This window comes from Ipomoea triloba, chromosome 12, assembly GCF_003576645.1.
Source record: "Ipomoea triloba cultivar NCNSP0323 chromosome 12, ASM357664v1".
Taxonomy (NCBI): Eukaryota; Viridiplantae; Streptophyta; class Magnoliopsida; order Solanales; family Convolvulaceae; genus Ipomoea; species Ipomoea triloba.
In genome coordinates, this window is record NC_044927.1 from 319,701 (window position 1) to 339,841 (window position 20,141).

The 20,141-nt window shown below is 36.5% G+C and overlaps 5 protein-coding genes and 1 long non-coding RNA gene across 8 annotated transcripts in view; 3 read left to right on the forward strand and 3 right to left on the reverse strand.

The window, feature by feature from the left end:
- The first annotated feature begins 140 nt into the window (after positions 1-140).
- On the forward strand, positions 141-3,735 carry LOC115998775 (protein DETOXIFICATION 16-like). The gene is made up of 9 exons (XM_031238432.1): positions 141-148; positions 614-920; positions 1,585-2,129; positions 2,239-2,325; positions 2,416-2,472; positions 2,553-2,791; positions 2,930-3,048; positions 3,158-3,244; positions 3,496-3,735. Exons 1-9 carry the CDS (start codon positions 141-143, stop codon positions 3,541-3,543), a joined length of 1,497 nt encoding a protein of 498 aa, XP_031094292.1. The 3' UTR covers positions 3,544-3,735.
- A 1,818-nt stretch (positions 3,736-5,553) lies between these two features.
- Positions 5,554-8,668, reverse strand: LOC115999086 (glutathione hydrolase 1-like). The gene is made up of 6 exons (XM_031238844.1): positions 8,175-8,668; positions 7,571-8,089; positions 7,183-7,418; positions 6,768-7,026; positions 6,440-6,577; positions 5,554-5,825 (listed from the first exon to the last, which is right to left on the reverse strand). The coding sequence occupies exons 1-6, from the start codon at positions 8,538-8,540 to the stop codon at positions 5,598-5,600; spliced, it is 1,746 nt and encodes a 581-aa protein (XP_031094704.1). The 5' UTR covers positions 8,541-8,668; the 3' UTR covers positions 5,554-5,597.
- Positions 8,669-10,464: 1,796 nt separating this feature from the next.
- On the reverse strand, positions 10,465-13,033 carry LOC115998802 (pentatricopeptide repeat-containing protein At3g14730). Its single transcript, XM_031238458.1, has one exon. It carries the CDS (start codon positions 12,771-12,773, stop codon positions 10,842-10,844), a length of 1,932 nt encoding a protein of 643 aa, XP_031094318.1. The 5' UTR covers positions 12,774-13,033; the 3' UTR covers positions 10,465-10,841.
- A 42-nt stretch (positions 13,034-13,075) lies between these two features.
- Positions 13,076-14,951, reverse strand: LOC115998806. The gene is made up of 3 exons (XR_004093962.1): positions 14,788-14,951; positions 13,927-13,986; positions 13,076-13,444 (listed from the first exon to the last, which is right to left on the reverse strand). It is a non-coding gene; the product is annotated as an uncharacterized LOC115998806 (long non-coding RNA).
- Positions 14,952-15,881: 930 nt separating this feature from the next.
- LOC115998805 (macrophage migration inhibitory factor homolog) lies at positions 15,882-16,965 on the forward strand. The gene is made up of 3 exons (XM_031238464.1): positions 15,882-16,168; positions 16,287-16,487; positions 16,611-16,965. Exons 1-3 carry the CDS (start codon positions 16,058-16,060, stop codon positions 16,644-16,646), a joined length of 348 nt encoding a protein of 115 aa, XP_031094324.1. The 5' UTR covers positions 15,882-16,057; the 3' UTR covers positions 16,647-16,965.
- Positions 16,966-18,321: 1,356 nt separating this feature from the next.
- LOC115998803 (calmodulin-binding protein 60 C) overlaps positions 18,322-20,141 on the forward strand; it is a 7,656-nt gene continuing 5,836 nt past the window's right edge. Inside the window, exons 1-3 of one of the 3 annotated variants that reach the window (XM_031238461.1) lie at positions 18,322-18,513; positions 18,660-18,849; positions 19,774-19,849. In XM_031238461.1, the coding sequence (XP_031094321.1) occupies positions 18,746-18,849; positions 19,774-19,849 (180 nt within the window). In that variant the 5' untranslated portion in view covers positions 18,322-18,513; positions 18,660-18,745. The remainder of the gene's footprint in view (positions 18,514-18,659; positions 18,850-19,773; positions 19,850-20,141) is intronic. The other 2 variants (XM_031238462.1, XM_031238459.1) reach the window with 2 other exon arrangements.

Genomic DNA, 20,141 nt, shown 5'->3' on the forward strand with positions numbered 1-20,141 from the left:
AATAATAATAACTATAACTAGTACTACACGGTACTACTACTAATAATAATAAGGGGAGAGAAGGTGTTAAAGCTGTAAGTTTTTTTTTTTTTTTTTGATAAAGAAGGTAGTCTCATTGCCTTCTCCTCAAAAATTCTAATATGAGAAGGTAATGAGATTGATACTTTTTACATTTGAGTCTAATTTTTTTTATTTCTACACATTTTTGTCTTATCATTGTCAAATCAACACAAAAATATCAAGGACGCAAAGAATAATGTATGGTTGACTTATATGAATTTGGACCGTGTTTTGGCTTTGGCGAACTTGAGGTGGCGGCGGCCTCTCCAATTATTTACAAATTGCATTTATTTCTTCTATATAACGGGTCCTAATAAAGATATAAGCATTAAAATTTGGTCAATAAAAATGTCCAAACATCAAAATTTAGTGAGAATAAGTAAAAGTTGAAGTTGAAAAAAAAGAAGGAAAAAAAAAAAGAAGTAAAAGTTGAAGTAGAGCTTGGGAGAAGTATTTCTCAAAAAAAAAAAATTAAAAAAATTGGGAGAAGTATTTTTCTTTACAGTTTCCAATGGATACACTATTTAATGAGCTGAGAAGACTGAGAGTGAAGTACTGAAGCTGAGGGAGAGAGAAAGGAAAAGAAAAAAAAAAAGGAAAGTTGCAGCAGGGAGAGAGAAGAAGATGTCGAGTTTCCATTGATCTCAAAAGATGGGAAAGAAAAGCAGAAGAAATGGGAAGAGACGAAGGCGGAAGCGAAGAAGCTGATGGGGCTCTCAGTTCCATTAATGTCTGTTAACCTTTTGTTGAATTGCTTCAATGTCATCTCCATCATGTTTGTTGGTCACCTGGGAGAGCTCTCCCTTTCTGGTGCCTCCATAGCCACTTCTTTCGCCACTGTCACTGGTTACACCTTGCTGGTAACCTCCATTTATATCTATACATACATACTTTATAATCACAGATCATCAATAATCTATAATCATAAGCTAACAATGTTCCATCAAAGTTCTGATTATTGAATATGGACTGTGAGTTATGAATCATCCAAACATATTCTATGTTACTTGTGCATTAAAACAGTATATTATTTAATCTATAATCTTTTTAATCTGATTGAACATGCTATAAATATACCAGAGATGCACTGTTTGCTTGGATCAGTTCTTCTTAATGCTAAACAATTTGACTGTGATTCATTCCTACTGTAAGATAATTGTGTTGTAGATTGTAACAAGGATCCAGATCCAGCCTGGCAGCCCTAGTGTAGGAGTTACACCCAATGTGGTGGGGCACCAAACACTAGTCCTCCCATAGGTGTGGAGTTACTGTGATTTGCCCTCTCTACTATTTTGTTGAGGCGGGGAGTGGGGCCCGGGTGTTAGAGAGTTCTGCGTTTTGTGGGCAAGATAATTGTGTTGTAGGTGTAATTATAGGCCTTAGAGCTCTTGTCGGGCCAGGTGTGGGGCTCTGGGGAGGAAATTTTGTCTTCTGTGCGCAAGATAATTGTGTTGTAGGTGTAATTATAGGTCTTGATTAAATTGCTTTAGAGCTCTTATTTATGGGTTTTGAACTGCTGAGCAGAATGGAATGTCCTGTGCATTGGAGACATTCTGTGGCCAGGCATATGGCGCTAAACACTACCGATTGCTAGGAGTTCATACGCAGAGGGCAATGCTAATTCTGCTGCTAATCAGTGTTCCCCTGGCTTGTATTTGGGCCAACACAGGGCCTATTCTCGTGTTTATGGGACAGGATCCTGAGATATCAGCTGAAGCAGGAAACTACGCCTCGTTTCTGATCCCAGGCCTGTTTGCCTATGCTCTTCTTCAGTGTTACATTCGGTTCCTGCAAGCCCAAAACAATGTCTTCCCTTTGGTGGTCACCGCGGGAATTAGTACTTTGGTGCATGTACTCAGTTGCTGGATTCTTGTCTTCAAAACCGGGCTTGGCAACAAAGGTGCTGCCCTGGCTACTGCTGTGTCATACTGGGTTAATGTGATGCTACTTGCTTTGTATATCAGAAAGTCGCCTATGTGCAAAGATACTTGGCCTGCATTTTCAAAGGAAGTGTTCTCCGAGATAATGAAGTTTCTGAAACTGGCAATCCCTTCAGCCGCTATGCTTTGGTAATTAATTATATATCCATGACTTTCAGTAACAAAGAATGAATAATGAATACATTATTCTGACATATATTCATGATTCTGACAAAATTATCTCGGGTTCTTGAAACAGCTTGGAGTATTGGTCATTCGAGGTGATGGTTTTGTTAGCCGGCATTCTTCCAAATCCACAACTTGAAGCGTCTGCTGTTTCTATCACGTCAGTTCCTCGAAATACCAGTACTAACATCTCCATCTGCTATGTTTTTCAAAGCTACTAATTATTGCTTTCATGTCATATATCTTCCAGCCTTAATACATGTGCCATAGTCTATATGCTACCTTTCGGCATTAGTGGCGCCCTAAGGTACACCCCAGGCTCTCATTCACCTCAATCAACGCATGTTTTGCTATGATTTACATTACATTGCTTGAATTTCTGGACAGCATTAGAGTTTCAAACGAACTGGGAGCTGGAGAGCCAGTGGCAGCCCGAAGAGCAGTATCAACCGGGATACTTCTGGTTATTGCAGAAGGGATTCTGGCAGCAACCGTAATGGTTTCAGTGCATAAAGTTTGGGGCTATTGTTACAGCACCGAGGAAGAAGTAGTGGCATATGTTGGGCAGATGCTACTGTTGTTAGCAGGGTCGCATTTCTTGGATGGCATTCAATGTGTGCTCTCAGGTCTGTCAACTAACTCTCTCGTGCCCGATTTGAACACATAAACAGATCATCAAGAACCGAATTACTACTAGATTGAGCCGATAGAACTGGTGTTTGTGCATAATAATTCTTAATTCCTTGAATGAAAATCTCAATCAGGTGCTGCAAGAGGGTGTGGATGGCAACACATTGGGGCAATCATCAATCTTGGAGCATATTATCTGGTTGGATTGCCTGCTGCTATATTCTTAGCTTTTGTTCTCCATGTTGGAGGGAAGGTATGGTGTTTATTGTCCCTCTTGAATTTTTATTTTTTTATTTTTTTATTTTTGCACAAAAAAAGGAAAAAAGATTAAGATTAATTGCTTTATGAAAAATGGTGATCAGGGACTTTGGTTGGGAACCATGGTGGCTCTTTTTGTACAAGCAATACTTCTTGCTATAGTAACCTGGAGAACAAATTGGGAGAAAGAGGTGAAGCACATTTCCTTAATTTTTATTTTGTATTTTATAAGCTCAAACAAAACATTTAGGCAATCCCAACTAAATTGGTCTGACAATTGGTTTGGTAACCACTAGTTACTAGTTAGTAGTCACAAGCTTCATCCAGAGCATATATCTGAGTAGGAGTATTATGTTTCTTAATTCACAAGTAAAAAAAAATTGAAAACCTTGTGTATACCAATGATACTTGATTAATGATACATTTTCAAATTATTGTGCAGGCAATGAAGGCAGCTAACAGAGTGGAGGACAGCATGATCCCACATTAGTGTTCACAAGTTAAAATGGAAAACAAAAAATCTTCGGATCCATCCTAAGTTTATTCCAATGTAAGGTTGTTGGCAATTTTGAACAGTTTGTGTGTGTTGCAAGTAACGTACTTGCACGTACTGAATCTAAAGAGGATGCATGCATTCTTGGAGATATGTATAGTAATAATATTTGTTTGGTTTCCTTTCATATAGTCTATGGTATTTTTTTATTTTTTTTTTGAAACAATATAATATACGGAACATAATTTCATAGTATCAATATATGTGCAACGAAATGACACGTTTATTTATTTGTAAGACGACGACAAAAACCAGCATACAAGGCAAGGAATTAATTAGGATATTGTCATATAACGCTCGAGGGACCCATGCGACAATCGATTAAATAATTGTGGATCAGACCAAATATCTTATGCTCAGATGACAGATTTATAACTCTCTTTGAGAGAATGTTATAATTAAATTTTGATAGTGGAGTATCAACTATTTAAACTGCAATAAATAGAGAAAGTATAAAATAGATTTTATCTCGTAATAGAATCAATAATACTTAAATAAAAAATTTGCGCGCCCGGGGGAGCATTCTTAGACGTCTGCACCAAAAAATGGTTTGACTTTTTGATAAAGTAGAGATGAATAATGAATGCATGCGCCAAGATTTGGTGGCAGAGATCATGTCTGGATAGAATTGAATGTTATCACGTTTTATTTTCTTTAAATTATATCAGATACTTGACCAAAAGCACTCCAATCTCTTGGAAATAAATTGTGAATTGTCCTGTCAATCTCTAAGTTTTTATCTCATTTGTGTGTTTTAATGAATAACTTTTGATAGTTGTTTAGGAAAGGAGTTGGTGGTCCACACGTTATATTATTTTGTTTTTAGTGAATAATTCTCGATAGTTATTGAGGGAGGGAGTTGGTGGTCCACACTTTATATAAGAAATGTGGTTATCACTTGCCCCAAAACTAGTATAAGGTGAGTGGGTTATGATTCTCATATAAAAAAGTCACAGAGTTTAATGTTTTTGTTAAAATTTATTTAAGAGCTTATATTTTATTTTAAGCTATAAATAAGTTATAAATTTTGTGTTGTAAAACATGGAGAGTTTAAATAATAGCTCTAACTTCTGACTTTTTAACTTTTTAGTCTTTATTACTCCATAATTTATAAAAACGACACAAGTTATCATTCATTAATCAACATCCTAATATCTTAGTTTATCTTTTTATGTCTTTTTACACTTATGAGCTAATTCAACAATAAATTTTACCACACATTTCAATTTTGATTGTTAATTTTTCAACTAAATGTGCCAAATATAATTTAATTCCAACAACCTCTTAATTGATATTGTCATATAAAGTCTTTTTTAATTCAATTTACCTTCATTGAAAACGAGTTCACTTGGCAGTATGTCCATATCTATTTTCAAAAAAATCTTGTGAACTGTCCCCAACATAGTTGACAAAGTCAGATACCCATATGGAACATGACTCTTTAAAAAAAAAAACTATTTTCTTTTTCCTGTTAAAATATTACTCAACAGTTAACGAGCCCTCTGTTATGCCAGCTTCAAAATAATATTATATATATTTTCTTATTAAAATTACTATTTGATAATCACTCTTTGATGTGATGTATGTAATAAATTTGATGTTGGATAAGCATGACATTCATCACATGTATGTAATAAATTTGATGTTTGATTAGCATGGCATTTTTATTTGTGACTCAATGTTATAAGGATTTATAAAGAATTAAAAATTAGTCACTTGAGTAAGAAGATCTAGCATTCAAGACATTTGTGTAGAGCAAAAGGGTAATACTATATGTATTTCTACTTTTTTCTTCTATTTTTTACTCCCCACTAATCCACTAATATGATATATTATGATGCATTAAAACAAAATGAGTATATCATAATTTAATTCTTTTATTATTATTATTATTATTATTATTATTATTATTATTATTATTATTATTATTATTACATATAACGAAAGTTTTATTATATACGACTATAAGGGTACAATTATCATTTTCGTTGTTAATAGCCAGCTGGAAACCCACCCTTTCTGGGGTCACTTACACCCACAAGCTGACCAGACAATGGAGGCTCAAGCTCTTGAACTATAAATTGACAAATTGTCCCACCAGCAAGGCCAGATAGGACATGCCCCTTATTTTGTAAGGCTAGCCTTATATCAGCTCCCAATTCAAAATGGTCCCCAACCACAGTTGTCCAGTTCTCATACTGCAGGACATTTGGATAAAGCTGCATAACAATTTTTTTTTGTTTCCTTATCAGTTGAAACTTAATTCCAAATTTTATATTGCTAATAACTTCAGTTGGGATTGGACCAACCAAACAAATTTCAGACTGTCCAATTTGGTCTAGCTTTGTTTGAGTTTGTGCAGATGACAACCCAATCCTTTTAAACCGGACAACTTTGGGCCAGAATCCAAACCTAAACTCCGGGCTAAACACCATTGCCAATCCAGTCCCAAATTATTTTGTGGACCCGAATTCAAAATACATAATTTACTTACTGATTGTTTACAATTTACATTCAGTAGGTAAATTGTGATGGGTTGGGTTCATGTTATAACTATTGCCCAATATGAAACTTGGTCAAAGGTTGTATTAAACAATTGTAGGGGATAGAAATCACAAACGCCTCAAATAAAGAAGGCTAATAAAAACTTGTAGTTATCAAGTTAACCACTTTAACCAACTTGGTTGGGTTGTCCTTTTTTGAAAAGTATTATGGAGTAGTAAAAGTAATACTCCATAGCATAGGAGAGTGGGTTAAGTCGTAAGAAAATTATATTTTCAGTGCAAAGTATTAAGGAGTATATATTTAAGATGTGTTTCAATTGAAATAATACCTGATGGTAATATCTTGGAGCCATAACAGAGGAGAGTGGATCCATCCCCTTGGCAAAATGGTTCAAGAAAACCTCAGTTGTTCCGGCTATTATCTTTCCTCCTCCACTTGCTCCTACCACAGCTTTCAAATGCTCACCCTAAAGGGACATAAAGAATTGGATTGAGACCAAGAAACTAAAAATATAATAAAACCAAACATTGTAACACAACACACAAATTATACTATGACTGATTGACTGTATGCTCATTACTAGGATTAGTGACTCTAGCCACTCAGCAAGTCAGCAATGTAATAGTTGAACAACAAAATCAGATAAAGCATTGTACATTGAGGACAATGGTGGGGCTCATGGACGACAATGGCCGCTTTAATGGGCGGATAAAATTGGCGGGAGCAGGTGGACGAGACGTATCATTTCCAGGAACTGAGAAATCATCCATCTCATTGTTTAGGACTATGCCGGTACTTGGTGACATATAAGCAGACCCAAAATATGCATTGATTGTATTAGTCATGGAGACTGCATTTCTGTTGCTATCTACAATTGATACATGACTGGTTCCGTGGTCTTGAACCTGGTTCCACCTGCCGAAATTGTGATCAAATCAAAAGAATTATTTTTTGGATGACAAGAGAAACCAGCCGCCGCTGCTTCCACTAGAAGTGGAACTTAGAACCTTATTGCACCCAAAATCAATGAATTTTTCCTTGGAAATATGTGCAGTTAATAGATATGATCACCTGCCACCGTAATGACTGGCATTAAAAGTGGTGTTATCGTATATCGTTTTCTTCAGCTCTGCTGCGAACTTGGGAGAAAGCATATCAGCTAGAACGTTTTTCAGATCAACGAAATCAGGATCTCCCAGACTCATCCTTACAGCAAAAGCATGCTTCAGGGCTTCGATTTCTCTATGTATTTGCAGGGCTGGAGAAATGTTTGGAGAGAATCCATATTGCGACAGAATGTTTAGTATCTGTGACAGTGCAAGTCAAGTAAATTTAAGGAAGGTTCGAAAGGAGGTTCGAAAGCAAAGCAGACCATAGATGCTCTATCTCAACTGAAAGTCTAAGCTGATAGTTGGATACACATTCATGTTTATATATTATATGTTCAACACAGACTTACAAGTGTGATAGCAGCAGCACCAGAAGAGGGAGGTGGCATTCCGATTACTCTGAGCCCCATAACATCTGTGACAATTGGTTTCCTGATTTTAACCTGATAATGGTTAAGGTCATCGGTTGTTAAGATTCCTCCACCTTTTTGAATGTCTCTGACCATACTCACTCCAATGGAGCCATTGTAGAATGCAGCCACGCCGAGTTTAGAAATGATTCTGAGAGTTGTTGCCAGCTTTTTGTTGCGACAGATATCCCCGGCCTGCAAAAGCCTCCCTTCTGGCGCAAAAACATGTTTCAGTCCCTCGTCCGCCATTATCATTTCTTCTGTTGCTTCCATCTGCATCCTCAGATATTTGGATATCGCGAATCCGTTTCGCGCAAGCCTTTCTGCCGGCTTCACGAGCTTTTGCCAGGGAAGATTGCCGTACTTTCTCCATGCTTCATACAGGCCTGCAAGCTCCCCGGGAGTGGCGATGGATAACGCGCCCCTCGCTTTAGCGTCTGGATTTTTCGCGTACATATTCTGGCATATCAATAATCCCGCATAAATCTCAACGGTATCCCTATTTCTTCGCATTCCGTTAGATAGAAATAATTTATATATGTACCTGGGAAGCACGTTTGGGCGCGGTCTCTCTCATGTCAAAGGCCTTGACCTCGCCGTCGTGAGCCGACCTAAGCACCATGAACGCGCCGCCGCCAATGCCGCTCGACGCGGGGCTCACAACGCCCAAGCAAAGAGCAGCAGCCACAGCTGCATCAACGGCATGGCCTCCGTCAACCAACACGTCTCTCCCGATTCTCGAGCATCTTCCGTCATCAGTCGCCACAACGCCGTGTGGCGCCCTAGTTATCTCGCGCCGGGGCGGCGTTTCGTCTGCGTTGCCGCCATTATAAGACAGCAGAGGCTGAGGACAGGTACCTACAACTACAAGGATCCACCATAGGAATAGAGCTGCAAAGCTACGTGACATGTTTTTGCGGATAAATCAAAGACCAACACTTGGAATGGAATAATCAACGCATAACTTCATTGAATATTTAACGTCAATGAGGGCTCTTTCTTCGTTCTTATCATCACACACTACAAATGGAATAGAGCAGCAAAGTGACAAAAGTGTGCTTTGAGTAAAGATAAAAGCTTAGGATGCATTTGGTTAAAACGAGGGAATCAGAGAGCGAGAGGAAAATAATGGTAATTTGGTGGGAAACAATAAAGTATGGATCAAATAATAAATATTTCTTTTTAGAGAGAATCATTGAGATATTGAAAATAAAAAAAGTATTTTTTTAGAGAAGAAAGCGCTGAACTAGAAAGGCAAAAAAATATGCAGCTGCTTTGGAACGAGTACAAGCTATCCGAATTACAAATACACCTAGAGAAGCTCAGTTTAACTACAAATGCACTCATGAATATAAGGATTGAAAATTAAAAAGGAAGAAGTGAATAAATATTAAAATGCTATAGTATAATAATAATATAATAATAAAGGTAAAATATAATAATAAAGGTAAAATAGTCATTTACTATAAAATTATAATATCACAAAGTGTGGAATTATTATTTCTAAGGGATTTTAGGAATTGTGATTCCATGAAATTTGTGTAATTTCATTCTTACCAAGCACCCCATTATCGATCCAAACTAATAAGGCCAATAGATTTTTCTAACCAGTAAATAACTCACAAGAAGTTGAATTTATGGTTATCAAGTTAATTATTCTACCAATTCAATTACCTCCTACAAAAACATTGAAATATAAAAATGGGGAAGGTTTTAAGTAGGGTAGACAAATCTTCTAAGTTTTTAAATTGGTACAAAAGTAAAATTATTAAATTTTAAATATGAAATTGTTTTAATTTCGTACAAAAGTAAGAACCTTTTAAAATGCATTTGTTCTAAACAGTGTTTCCTTTTTCTTCTTAAATACAAATTTTAAAAATTAAATGTAATAATTTCAGAAAACTTTTTAGGATGATTCGTCAACATTGTATGTGGGCACACCTTTAATAGTGTTTTCTCCACCACAACCTTGAAAGAATGAGCCATTCGTCTTTTGTTGCCATCAGCTAGTGCTAAACTACAATTAAAACAACAACCAACCCACGCCGGACCCTCACTAGAAAGCAAACAGCAAGAGAGGAAAGAAGATATATAACACATCTCGTCATTTTGTGATATATAACTAGGCATCCACAATAATTATATCCGTATCTCATCACATCTCCTCTCTTTCTTCCCGAAAAGATAAAGAGGATAGATAACACATCTCTTCTTTCTCCCCTTTTTAAACTTCTTCTCCCAAAGAAGTTTAAAAGGGGAGAAATAAGAGATGTGTTACATATCCTCTTTCATCTTTTTGTATTAAACTTTTAAACTCCCTTCCCAAATAGCAGTTGAGTTATTAAACTTGGGAGTTGTATTAAACTTGGTAACAGCTAGCCGTTGAGGCTAAAATCAGTAATTTCTTTTAATAATGAACATGCTGCTAAAGTGGGGATAGCATCCGCCTTGAACATGTTGCTAAAGTGGGGATAGCATCCGCCTTTTAAGTTCACTTCTCAAATAGTCGTTGAGTTGTTTTAAACTTGGTAACGGCATGTCGTTAAAGTTGAAATCAGTAATTTCTTTTTAATAATGAACGCGTTGCTAAAGTGGGGTACAAATTGTCCCCCACTCAACGCAATATGCCAAACTCCATATTCTCCAAAGAAAAAGATAATATAATTTGGTCCCCTCCAATTATTTTATCCCCTTTCTCCCCTTATCTCCCCACTTAATCTCCACCATCAAAGATGTTCTTATTGAACAAATTTTTTTCACGTTTCAAATGAATGATTCTTTTTTGGCATGATTTTACTTGTCGTATTGTTTTGTATAATTTTGTATTTGGACTATTTTGATGTAAAAAATGGCATTTACTTTTGTATCTAACTAAACAAAAATCATGACTTCACAGTAGTCTATGCTATTACAATCTTAATAAAGTTGCTATTTCAGTGCGCGGGAGTGGTGCAAGCTGAATAGCTCACTTAGTCTTTAAGTGAGATATTACACTCAATAACGCATGATCGAATCTTGACAGCCGCAATATAAAAGTTCCACCCTCTTGTAAGGATAGCTCCTTGTGTGCACTAGATACTGATTCTCCTATCTGAGTCACTGTAATTTACCTCTTTCACAGTTCTTGTAGGATTAGGGTGTGAAGGCTCCCGGGTGAGGGATTTTCCCTTTGCACTCAAGATTTTGGTCAAAGTTGAACAAGAACAGAATTTTATATATTGCAGTCCAAGGCATCTGTCCTATACCCATGTTCACGCAGTCGAGCAGTTAATGAATTTAATCCAGCATAAATAAGGTCCCCTTCAGGATGAGTCTTGTCACAAGTAACAAACGAATGCACGCCATTTTCGAGTTCAATCCAGCTACAACCAGGGACCTTCCTCACTTCTTGTAGCCTCATTGTATCTCTTACTTCAAGGACCTCTTCATAGCGGTCATTTGCTCCATAAATATTTGACAGTATAACATAACTTCCGCAATGCTCCGGATCAAGCTCAAACACCTTCTCTGCAGCAATCACAGCCAGGTCAGCATTCCCATGGAGACGACAGGCAGCGAGGTATGCCCTCCATACTACCGGGTTAGGGTCAACAGGCATTGTTAACAATAATTCATAAGCAGCTTCGAGCTGCCCAGCCCGACCTAGCATGTCAATCACACAGGTATAGTGTTCTATGCAAGGCGTAATGCCATGCTTTGGCAGCATTTGTACGAGAAATTCTCTCCCTTGGTCTACAAGGCCTGCGTGGCTGCAGGCTGACAAAACTCCCACAAATGTAACTTCGTCGGGTTTCAATTCTGCCTTGCACATATCAGAAAACATGTCTAGTGCTTTCTTACCGAATCCATGCATGCCATACCCCTTAATCATGATGTTCCATGATGCTGTATCTTTATAGCTCATCATGTCAAAGATCAGCTGAGCATCATTCATGCTCCCGCATTTTACATACATGTCCATTATAGCATTGTCAATGTAAGAGTCGCTGTGTTCTGCAGCATCACCATCTTTCTTTAGCCTATTAACAATCATATACCCATGAATCTCCTTGCCATGCCTCAGTGATGCCAAATGAGAACAAGCAGGGAGGACCGTAGTTACAGTGACTAAATCTGGTTGCATTTGAGCACATAGCATCCTCTTAAAAAGCCTCATGGTTCCCTCATCATCACCACACTGTTCGTGAACACATATTATTGAGTTCCATGAAAATATGTCTTTCTCATCCATCATCTCAAAAACCTGCAGAGCATCACTTACACGCTTACATTTTCCATACATATCAATTAATGCATTCAAAACAGCAATGCCTTCATCGTACCCTCTCCTTATCACGAATCCATGCACCTCCCTTCCTTTATAAACTGCCTCAGAATTTGAAAGAGCCGACAACATACCAGTAACACTAAATCTATTTGGTGCAATCCCATCATCCATCATCCACTTAAAAACATGCAGAGCCCTGTCAAACTGCCCAGACTGAGCATACCCATTAATCATAGCATTCCAAAGCACAACATCATCTCTCATAGGTAATTCATCGAACACCCCCTCTGCTTCCTCCGTCAAGCCAAAGGTCAAGTACGAGTGCACCAGTGCACTGCCTATAAACAAATCAAATTCTAACCCAAGCTTGAACACTAATCCATGGATCTTTTTCATACATACAAGACGATTGCAAGAAGAAGCTGCCTTAATCACGCAAGGGAAAGTGAATTTATCAGGCACCATGCCCAACATTGTCATTTCAGAGTAAATTTCAAGAACTGGCTTGGGTAAATCATGAGCGATGAAGCCAGCTATAAGGGCGTTGTACATGAAGACATTGCGAGCATGAGAAGGTGAAGTGGAGAACACAGAGAAAGCATCAGACATGGAGTTGGGATTGCACTTGGAGTACATATTGATGAGGCTGGTAATGCATAGTGGAGAGGAATTCATAAGGCCAGTCACAAGCATGTGGGCATGGAGTTGTTTGCCAACTTTGAGATTCTTCTTGATCGCACATGCTTGGAGCAATGATATGCAGTCCCGTAGTTCCAACAATGTAGCAGACGATGAGAAATGGAGGAGGCCATGGGAAAGGGTTCTCCCGAGAATTGGGGTACTGGATTTTGAGAATACATGTATTCTTCTTATCATTTATGGCCCGTTTGGTTCGCGGAAATAATTGAGGATGAATGGAATTAAAATTCCATGTAAAAGAAATTACCAAGAAAACTGATTCCATTGTTTGGTTTGTGTAAAAGAAATTACCATGAATATTGATTCCATTGTTTGGTTAGGTTTGGAATTGTAAGAAATAAGGAGTATAAAAACCAATATGCCCCTACACAATAATAAAGATAACAAAAGTAATAGTGATTTATAAATATAAAAATATTATTATTTATAAATTACAATATCATAAATTAAAATAGTATAATTATATATTTTATTATAATAAAATAATAAAAATTATTAGGGTAATTAAAAAAGTTCTGAGGGCAAAATTGTCCTAAAAATGATAATTTGTTCCCAATGCCCATAGAAAAAAAAGATACCAATGTTGAGCTAAGAATTTTTTTTCCTCATATTTGAGGAAAAAAAATTCCAGGTGAAAAATATTTTTCATGAACCAAACACAAGAAAATTCAATTTTTCTCAAATTTAAGGAAAATTTGTTCCTCGGAAAAAATTTCCCGGCGAACCAAACAGGCTGTTAGAGCAGAGACAAGCAGTGGGCATGGCCATAGTACTTCTCAGAGATGGAGCGGGCAAACAGGGTGGGAGAAGAAAGTTTAAAGTCATACGCCACTGGCCATATCCCAAGTCTGAAAAGGGGCTGTTAGTTGCAATTTATTACAAAGCATAACTAGGAAAGTTATTTATACTTTAGCAAATATACACAATAACTGTCAAATAAGTTCTCAAAATATTTGAAAAAATACAATTAAATCATTAAATTGAAAAAATCTGTAAATAAATACATGAACTTTTTAAAAACCTATAATTAGATCTTTTTACCTATATTATTTGTAAACTTTCAGTTCATACTTATTGAAATGCCAACATAAATAATATAGCAGGCCAATGTTAATGTCGGACTTACACATCGTTCTAGCCTTCTAGGTGCAAATTTTTAACCGTCAAAGTTTATATGGCATTTTTTTTATTTACTATTTGATACAAAGAAATCGCATATCCAATGATGTCATTATTTGGAAGGAACATTATAACTGCAAAGGACAGCACATAAAATGCAGAAACACAGAAATATATAACAGAAATCAGAGAAAGTACCAAATTTATTTACCTGCAGCTATGGGAGCAGCAACAATTGCTGAGATTGTCGCAGTTGAAATGATAAATATAGCTGCAAATAGCACCCAAAGATAAATGGCTGTCAAACAGTCAAACCTAAAATCAATGTCCATAAAGTTCAAAATAGAAGCTGCTTGTCTTGATCCTTCTTGCTTTAATAAATGTATACTACATATATTACATTTTTATCACTATACAGTGAACTGCAACTGACTATAGGTATGGTGTGCTCCCGCATTAAATAATAAGCCTTAAAAACCCATTCAGTTTCTTCACTAGCATAGCTACTGGAACCAACTAAACATAGCTCAGAACCCTATTAAAATTCAAAACACTATCATTTTAATTTTCCTTTAGATGGGATCATATAATTATTTGGATAATTATTGATTTGATTTCCAGATAATGGCACTAAAGAGTACTAGAGATAATATTGAGCCCACAGAATCCATTAATCTGAACAAAGAGACTGAAGGTTATTGCAGTAATAGAAGTGAGAACAGCTCAGAAATCAAGCTAGACATCTCAAGGAGCAAACCAGCCATTGATAGTCATCCAACTACTACTACTACTACTACATTATCTCTCTTCCCACCTGCAGTGAAACCAGCTGGGATGCCCCACCTCTTTCACAGTTCATCGTCAATACATTCCTAAGTATATTACACACGGCAAATTTCCAGTGAAAGCTTAGTTCGGAGCAAAATGTTTAAAAACATAGATCATCTATTCCAACTATTTCTGACATAGGAGAACACATAAAACAAAAATTAAAGCATATGTATTCTATTGTCATCCCAAAATCAATAAAAGGAGCCAAAAATAAGTATACATCAAAAAACAGAAAACAAACCTGTTAATTAGGAGCGGCCGGAGAAGTAGTGCCGTTGGAAAGGGAGGGCTAGCGCCGGTTTGGAACAGAGGGAGAGGCAGTGAGGAAGCAGACAGATGTAGTGAGCGAGGGAGCGCGCCAGCGTACTTGAAAAGTCTGGGTACCTAGGGCTTTTTTTTCTTCTGTTTTTTTTTTTTTTTTTTTTTTTTTAATAATCAAATAAAAGGAGAAAGAGTTTTTTTTTTTGGGGGGTAAATCATAAATCAAATTATAAAATGTATACACGAATAGACGACAAGGATATTCTCTACTCACCGCAGTGTGATTCATAAACGGTCAAACGGCCCGTCTTGTCATACAATGGGTGGCGCGATTCGCAGATTACCTAACACGATGGAAACTTACACCAATTATATTGGATGCAATTTCTTTAATATCATCAATAACTCTACATAAACTTAGAGGAAAGGATCATATTTAATTACATAGAAAACTAGCTGCAAATCCATTTCGACATCAACTTCACTAACGCCCAACTCTTTGATCCAACTAAGCGCTTCGCGGATTCCCACGGCTTCTACTTCTTCTACTATAAAAGTGCCCACCTGATTTACCGATTTTGCTACAACAAAGACACCCTCCTCATTTATCAACACCCAGCCGAAACCCATGGTGCCTGCATGATGATTGAACGTTGCGTCGGAGTTGAACTTGAGTCGTCCCCGTTGCGGCTTTGTCCAAGCTTCCTCCTACCTTGCGATCGAGCATGCCTAATGAGAAAGAGTATTAATAAGTGTAATTAGTTATTGTTTATCAAATGCAAATACAAAATTATATTCTTAATTTAGTAATTTAGATAATTGGTAAACCAACAATTAATACAATTGTAAAGTTAGAGGTGCAATTCTTATAAAGAGTGTATTATATTAAAGAGTTTACTATGTTAAAGAGTCATAAGTCAAACTTGTGTCGAAAAGTAGGATGACACCAGACTATAACAAAAAAAATGGGAGTAGTTACATTCAAATAAATACAATTTAATCAGCTCTTGGTGAAATAGTTATTAATATTTGCCAATTAAGAAAAAGTAAAAACAATAATATGTATGAGTAAAAGAAAACTTCTGGAGACTGCCACAATTCGACCTCTCAAGTGTTGTCAACTTTATCTATCAACAAATCTTAACTGCCACCCATTCATCCCCAACTTCAAAGCTTTGCTCAATTGCTCTTACTCCATCGCTTCTCCACACTATAACAGGCAAAATAAACAACCAAACAACACGCCCAAAATGCCAACTCTGAGTCTCTTCACCAATGTTCCCGTCGACGCAGTGGTTGCTTCAGACATTCTCAAAGACGCCACCAAAGCGGTCGCAAAAATCGTAGGGAAACCCGAGTCCGTAAGCCCCATTTCTATTTATTTTGGTCCAATTCAGTTATAGCTTTGAAGCTGTGTGATTGTAGATTGAGGGCTAGGTGTTCGACGAATTGACTCAAAGAATAATTGGTTTTTTGCAGTATGTGATGATTGTGCTGAACGGAAGCGTGCCCATCGCGTTTGCCGGCACCGAAGCCCCTGCTGCGTACGGGGAGTTAATGTCCATCGGCGGACTCGGGCCCAGCGTTAATGGAAGACTCAGTTCCATCATTGCTGAGATTCTGCAAACAAAGCTTTCCATTGATGGCTCTCGGTTCTACATCAAATTTCACGATGTTCAGGTACCTCCTTCTTCGTGTTAGAAAACCCAAGTTTAATTAATGGAAAAAATTAACATTGCTATTAATTAGCAAAGGAAATCAACCAACTCTTGGTTGTAATTGCGTTTTTATACTTATTTGCAGCGCTCATTTTGTGGGTTCAATGGCTCAACATTCTAGGATCCTAGTGGAGGACTACTATCCCCTAGCAAGGAGAAATGTTTTGTTTCTGGAAAGGAGGAAACGTCTTATGTTATTTTACTTGTATGTTTCATTTCAATTGATCTTTTGGAAAAAAAGTACTAATATATGCTGACTCTTGATATATTGGTTGGACTAGTTATCACTTATCAGGAGCAAAAGCAAAACCAGGAAATTGCCATTACGAGTGTGGAAATTGTTTTACTTTGCACTATGTTTTTACAGTTTACTCGTTGCAGTGCCCACACATATTAATTAACATTGAAATAAGTGACCTTATAAGGTCTTATATGTTCAATATACGTTCTTTCATCTGTTATAGTCCAAAGGCATTCTCTAAAGAAGAGTCACAGAGGTGCAACTGAGCACAATGTGCTTAGCCTAGTAAAATCCTGATACATATCGTATATAAATGGATATATATTAAATAAATAATATTTAATATTGATAGGTATTTTTTTTTTCAATTGAGTACATTATATCAACTCAAGTTCTAAATGTCTATTTATTAAAATGATAAAAAGAGTTGGTTATAATTATTTGCAATAATCATTTATCAAGACATGAAATGACTTAACCTAGTAGGCATGTTGATGAGACAATAATTTAGGTTAGCCAATTATTATATAAGTAGCATGTACTTCCCAATTCCCATTCCAACTAGCTCTGCGTGGCTCAGTCAATATAATTCTTATTGTCTAACCACTCAATGGCTTTACTAATTGAGTATTTGCCTTATATAATAATAATAATAATAATAATAATAGTTCTCAAATTGAAATTATTTTATTGATTTGTTAGCGCATTTTTATCAATAAATTTTTGCTTAGTTTTTTAGAGAAATCAACTGATGTGAAGGATAGATGCCGTGGAAATTATAATAAAAAAAAAAAATAGTTGCTACTACTAATTTGGAGTTGTGCATAATTTTTGAGGATTTATTTAAAAGACCGATGCAAGTTAAGTATGACACACGAATCGCGTCTAACAAGAGTGCAACAATTGCTGAATAATTTTTTTTTTCCCTTTTCTCTTTCTTTATTAGCCTGACAAAAAAGTCATCTTGTCCGGGACGAAGTTATATACTCAAATAATTAATAGAAAAAGGAAAATCATTCAAAACAACAAATAGTGTGATACAAGATAATATACTTTCACATAGAGTACAATATTGTCAATAAGATTGTATGTTCACACATTACTTTGATACCTTAATAAACCAAATATAACAATTTCATGGATTGTAATATTAAAAAAAATCATTGAAAGATATTATACGGAGTATTAATTTCAATTAATGAATATTTTTTTCTTGATGCGAAATTACGTGGTATCTCATAAACACATAATCATATATTGTATTACCTATAATATTTACATTAAATATATTCATTATATATGTTTAGATTTATATATTAGTCATTTATATAAGAATTACATGACTCTCAATTTGACTACTACAAATAACTAATTAATGTAAAGCTCCCTAAATAGAAAGTTGGTAATTTTACTCCCACAACCATAAATATCTAAAAACATTCAATTGGAAATAATTAATGAGAAAAAATAAACAATAAAAAAAGGGCAACTAAAAGCAAAATCCAAAAAGATCTCAAACACAATTACTACTCCCCGTATTTATTCAGCATTTCAGCAGTTCAGCTCATCTCATCTCATCTCACTACGACTCGTTAGTCGTCGAGAGTAGCTGCAACCCACGCGCCACCTCCACGCGCGTTCACCACCCCTCTGGGCCGCCCAATAAGAGCACTGTGAACCGTTACTCTGAGCTGTTACACAGAGGGAAACCTCGGAGACCTCAACGGAAACGTAAACAACCAATCAGGTAAGGAACTCGCTCAACTGTGCGCGAGAGCGCGTACACGTTGATTCGCCTGTACTGTAATTAGTTGATTGTTGCTGTGTGTGCTTGAATTTGTGTTTAGTTGTGGTGGTGAGTGCTGATACGGTGGATCTCTGTGTATGAATTAGGGCTTTCGGAATTGTGGTGGATCTGGAGCGTTGACTTGTGTTTTGTTGTTTTGCTAGTGGATAGGGCTTCTGTTTGGTGGATTAGAATGCAGACTCGGTACATGGAAAGGACCAACTCAATGAGAGGAAAGAGGAGCTTGGAAGGAGATGAGGAGCAGCAGCCGGAGCGCAAACGACCTGCTTTAGCTAGGTAAGAACTATTTGCTCTTTTTTTGGCACTGGATTTGTGATTGTTTCGTTAATTTCATTAACTAAATTTATGTTAAAGACTTACTTTTAGTTTTTGATTATGATTGGAACTTTAAATTAAAATGAATCTATAATCGGGTAAAGAAGTTGATGTCAACTTCGTGATTCATTAAAAGCTTTATCCTTTTGTGGTCAGACTTATTTTCACCAACTGAGCTTCCTTCATAGAAAATTTGAAGTTTGTTGGTGAGATTGCACGATATGGCATGCAGAAAAAAGGATAATAAGTGATTGCTGTCTGCTTTTCTGATACTTGATTTGTATCTTTAGCTCCATTAGTATGGTATAATAAATAATTCAAGATCAGGCTTCATTTTCATATTAATCATATTAATATTGTAGGAAATGTATCCTTTGGCTACCATTTTTTATGTTGAAATTTGTTCTTTCATAACCATGTCTGAAAACCTTTGTTGGTTCTAAATTTAGTACAATTTTGGTATTGCACATTTTCTAATCAATGTTCAGACTAATTGTTTTAAGTAGAAAATGCTAGCTGTATTTGGTTTGCTTTGTTGTTCTGCTTTATAGATTTTGAGAGAGTTTCTTTAGGTCTAATTCTTGTTCTGCTCATAACTCTGTATCCAAGGGTTGATATGGATGATACTGGTTTATCTGCTGCCTCCCTTTTTTACTAGATATTCTTATTCTAGGACACTCCTATACTTCATATGTAAAGCAATCTTATCCTTAATGGTTATGACTCTTGCCTATTTGGTTGTAGTTCTAGAAGGACATTTTAAAGTGGTTAACAATTTGGGAAATTTGAGATGACCTAAGTCACTGTACTGCTTGCTCTGACTGTTGTTGGTGTAAAAGAACATTGAAGAATTGCAGTTTCTTAAACACTGACTATTTTCTGCAGTGTTATTGTGGAAGCTCTCAAGGTGGATAGTCTCCAAAAGCTGTGCTCTTCCTTGGAACCAATTCTTCGCAGAGTTGTAAGATGAAATTGCTATAATTTAGGCTTTTACTGTTCCTTATGATTTGTGTCTTTACTATTTTCCCTTTCATTTTATATATTTATGCCCCAAAAAATATCTTCCATTTCCTTCACTTTGATTCATTAACTCTCCATTGATGATCATGCATCTCTGGATCTTGCTTAATTTGAAATGGATTCCACTGCAGGACTCGTTATTTTTGTGTCATGCATGTGCATTTTATCCATGCTACTTATCACACATCCTTTGCATGGAGTGCCCGCCCCCCCCCCCCCCCCCCCCCCCCCCC